Source organism: Malaclemys terrapin, chromosome 12, assembly GCF_027887155.1.
Source record: "Malaclemys terrapin pileata isolate rMalTer1 chromosome 12, rMalTer1.hap1, whole genome shotgun sequence".
NCBI classification, from domain to species: domain Eukaryota; kingdom Metazoa; phylum Chordata; order Testudines; family Emydidae; genus Malaclemys; species Malaclemys terrapin.
This window is the reverse complement of record NC_071516.1, coordinates 41,512,811-41,516,998: the sequence shown is the minus strand read 5'-3', so window position 1 is coordinate 41,516,998 and position 4,188 is coordinate 41,512,811. Positions and strand designations below refer to the sequence as shown.

At 45.3% G+C, this 4,188-nt stretch overlaps 1 protein-coding gene across 1 annotated transcript; it reads left to right on the top strand.

Annotated features, from left to right (window-relative positions):
* The first annotated feature begins 241 nt into the window (after positions 1-241).
* LOC128846041 (olfactory receptor 14A16-like) lies at positions 242-859 on the top strand. The gene has a single exon (XM_054045125.1). It carries the CDS (start codon positions 242-244, stop codon positions 857-859), a length of 618 nt encoding a protein of 205 aa, XP_053901100.1.
* Positions 860-4,188: the final 3,329 nt, after the last annotated feature.

Below are 4,188 nucleotides of genomic sequence, written 5' to 3'. Positions count from 1 at the left end.
TCATTCGGTCAATGGGCCAGACTATCCTCTCACACTGCCCAGTGTAAATCCAGACTAACTCCGCTGGAGTCAATGGTTCCTACACTCCCCTTCCCATTTTACACCGATCTTCACAAACCAAGCATCTGACTTGTGTGAATTAAGGAGGTTTTCACAAAAGGAGAGTTATTTTACAGATGTAATCCTGACCATTGCCCTTCTCCTTTCCACCAGAGGCAGTGCATGATGTCTGAGGAAGAAAATGTCCAACCGAACCACCTTGACCCATTTCCTTCTCCTTGGATTCTCTGATGTTTGGGAGCTGCAGATTTTGCACTTTCTGGTATTCCTGGTGATTTACCTGGCAGCCCTGATGGAGAACCTTCTCATCATCCTAGCTGTAGACCTTGCCCACCATCTGCATACTCCCATGTACTTATTTCTGGTGAACCTGTCCCTTATAGACCTCAGATTGATCTCTGTCACCATCCTCAAATCCATGGTCAATTCTCTAATCAACTCCAGCTCAATTTCCTATGCTGCATGTGTTACCAAAATCTTTTTCCTCATCTTCTTGATGGGAGCAGATTTTTCCCTTCTCACTATCATGGCGTACAACCGATACATCACCATCTGCCAACCACTGCACTACGAGAGTGTGAAGAACAGGAAAGCTTGTGTCCAAATGGCAGCCAGTGCCTGGATCGGTGGATTTCTTTACTTTGCACTGCACACCGGGAACACATTTGCAGTAACATTCTGTGCAGGCAACATGGTGGATCAGTTCTTCTGTGAAATCCCCCAGCTCCTCAAACTTGCTTGCTCTAACTTGTACTTCAGTGAAATTCGGGCTCTCATCTTTAGTGCATGCATAGTCTGAAATTGTTTTATTTTTATAATTGTGTTGGATGTTCAGATCTTCAACATAGTGCTAAGAATTGTGGTCTCCTTGTTTGTTTGCACTGGCATCTTTGCCTACCCGAAACCCACCTCCAGCTCAGCATCAGGTCTGGACCTTGTGGTGGCTGTTCTCATTCTGTGGTGCCTCCAATGATGAATCCGGTCATCTACAGCATGCGGAACAAGGAGATCAAATCTTCATTGAGGAGACTGAGTGAGGGGAGGTTATTCACCAAGAATTATTTTTCTGTCTTTCTCAAATAAATACTATTTCAGTTTGTGTCTCTGCCAATCTGACTCCAAAGATGGTGATCTGTTAGACCTTGAGCATGTGGGCAAGACCCAGCAGGCAGATACCTGGGAAAGAATTCTCTGTAATAACTCAGACTTTTCCCCATCTAGTGTCCCATCTCCGGAAGTTGGGGATTTTTGCTACTGGCAGTTGCCGATGGCCAACATACCATTGTAGGCAGTCTCATCATTCCATCCCCTCCATATGCTTATCAAGCTCAGTCTTGAAGCCAGTTAGATTTTTTTGCCCCCACTGCTCACCTTGGAAGGCTGTTCCACATGGCGTCAAAGAATTCAGACTGGCATAAAAATGGCATATGTAAGAAAATAATCAGACCTTAATATTTAGGGCTAGATCCTTAGCAAACCAGTGTAGTTCTATTCACTTTGATAGCACTTAACCAATTTATAGCCTATGGGGATCTGGATTCCTAATTTCAATGGAGATACATCCATTTACATCTATCCTTGATAGAAGCTATGTACGTGTTGATTTTTAAGCATGATCCCATACTACCTATGCTACAAGCACTAAGTGAACTAGTACAGAGACAACAGCAGACTCATAAGCTGCTGTACAAGCTCTGACCAGTAGAGGGGGACAAGGAGCCACACTGTGTTAGTCTGGGTTATGTGCATTTTGATCTGAGTGAGGATCTGAGTGAACGTGTATACCTGAGAATAAACTGCAATAACAATGACATGGGAATAGTGGAAACGTCTGGCATCCAGGATGTGTGTGGTGAATTGAGTTCAGATAAAGCAGCCGCACAGAGTCACTTGTACAAATGCCACCCACTGGTCTTTGTATGTTACAAATCCCCTCTGCTTCCCAGCCCCAGAGCCCATGAGTCTGTCACACCCCTACCAGAGAGCCTGTCTGTTTAGTTCAAGCTGCAGGGACTCCTACCCTTACATCTGGAGATCCCTGGTGCAACCACAAGGTACCAGCCAAGATGATGACCATCATATAAGTGAAACAGGGGCCCTATTTCTATATTTATCATAGAATCATACAATCGTAGGACTAGTCCAGTCCCCTGCACATATGGCAGGGCTAAGTATTATCTAGACCATCCCAGATAGGTGTTTGTCTTACCTGCTCTTAAAAATCTCCAATGATGGAGATTCCACAACCTCCCTAGGCAATTTATTCCAGTGCTTAACCACCGTGACAGTTAAGAGGTTTTCCCTACTGTCCAAGCTAAACCGCTCTTTCTGCAATTTAAACCCATTGATTCTTGTCCTATCCTCAGAAGTTAAGGAGAACAAAATTTTCCCCTCCTCCTTGTAACAATCTTTTATGTACTTGGAAACTGCTATCATGTCCCTGTGACACTCTGTGCTCCAAAAGAGTACCCTGGCACCCCCATATTTTCCATGGGGATATGACTATGATAGGTTTTGTACAAAATATGCCTTGTGAGGTATCATTTCAAAAATCTTAATATCAAAAAAAAAAACATTAATATGCTGTTGCATTGTATGTGCTATCACTGTATGGGAAGTTACAAAGTTTTCTATGTGTGTGTTACTGAAATATATTGTAAGATTGGAAACACCCATGGCCAGCCTTTCAGGTACAACATTGAAGAAGCCAGCCAGTGTTGGTGGCCCATTAAGGGGAATCCACACTACCAAGGACTATCACAGGATCTGTATACAATGAAGGCTTTTCAGAGAGAGAACATAGAAAATGGAGGCTGCTTTACTCACATCATACCAAAGGAAAAGCTGGAGGAATCTATAAAGTGGGGAAGTGACATCATCACTTGGTCTCACTGCCCCCACAACTCAACACCTGGAAAGACATCTTGTGGACAAAGTCTTTGAAGTGGGAGGTGGTCCAAGGCTGAAAAGAGGAATCCCAGTCTGTGTCTGAAGGAACTATACCATCATGGTGAGACACTGTTTGAGTCAAATCCTGTCTAGTTTGTAGGCTCAGATTATAATTTTGCTTTTATTTCTTGGGTAACCAACTTTGATCTGTACATTTATTCCTTATAATCACTTAAAATGTATCTTTCTGTAGTTAATAAATCTGTTTTATGTTTTACCTTAAACTGTGTTTTGCTTGAAGTGCTTCAGGAATCTGCTCAGTGTACAGAAGCTGGTGCATGTTGACTTTCCTTTATAGAGTGGCGGACTGGGTAATAAACTTTCACCGGTGAGGATTCTGACCAGGTGTGATGGGGTGTACCTACCCTGAACCAGCCCCTAAAGGATTAACAGTGCTTTTCAGGCTGAGTAAGCCCCGGCTCTCTGACTCTGCTGGGCATGTTCAGCCTGGAGGCAGACTATAAAAGGAAGCAGCCCAACTCAATGTGGGCAGGTTGCTGAAGGGGGAGGATGCAGACTGCAGGCTCTCTCCAGGGAGCTGCTCCAGGATCCAAATACAGATCCACAGTATGCAGAGCTCCAGACTGACCCCAGACCACCTGAGGAGCCCAGAGAAGAATCCATGCCAGCAGGAGCTATGCCACTTGAGGACCCCAGAGACCCAGGGGAGCCGTAGAGCATCGCCGAGGGAGAAAGGGTAGGAAGCAGCCCAGGGGACTTAGACTTTTTCTCCGGTGAGTGAACTGGGGAACCAGTCAGCGTGTTTCAGGAGGATGCCCACTGACTCAGTGCTGAGTACCCTGACCACTGCCAGGGCCCAGGGCTGGGACTTGGAGAAGAAGAGAGGGCCCGAGTCCCCTTACCCTGGAAACCACACACCCCTGAGTGGTGCCTCACTTCCCCATGGGCCAATAGGCCACACAATTCCACAGAGTGGGACAAATTTATTGACTCTGGACACTAGGTCATGCTGCCCTGACTGGAAGGGCCACTTTATTGATTCTGGCCATATGGCTGCCTGACCTGGATTCCCAAAAGGTATACTGTCTGCCAGAGGCCTGTATCTGAGAGATTATGGAATGATTCTCGAGGATCATATGATCCTCTGATTACAACTACTACAACCATGTTGGAAGTAATGGTATCTGCAAGGTATGTCCCTGAGCAGATCAGCTGTGA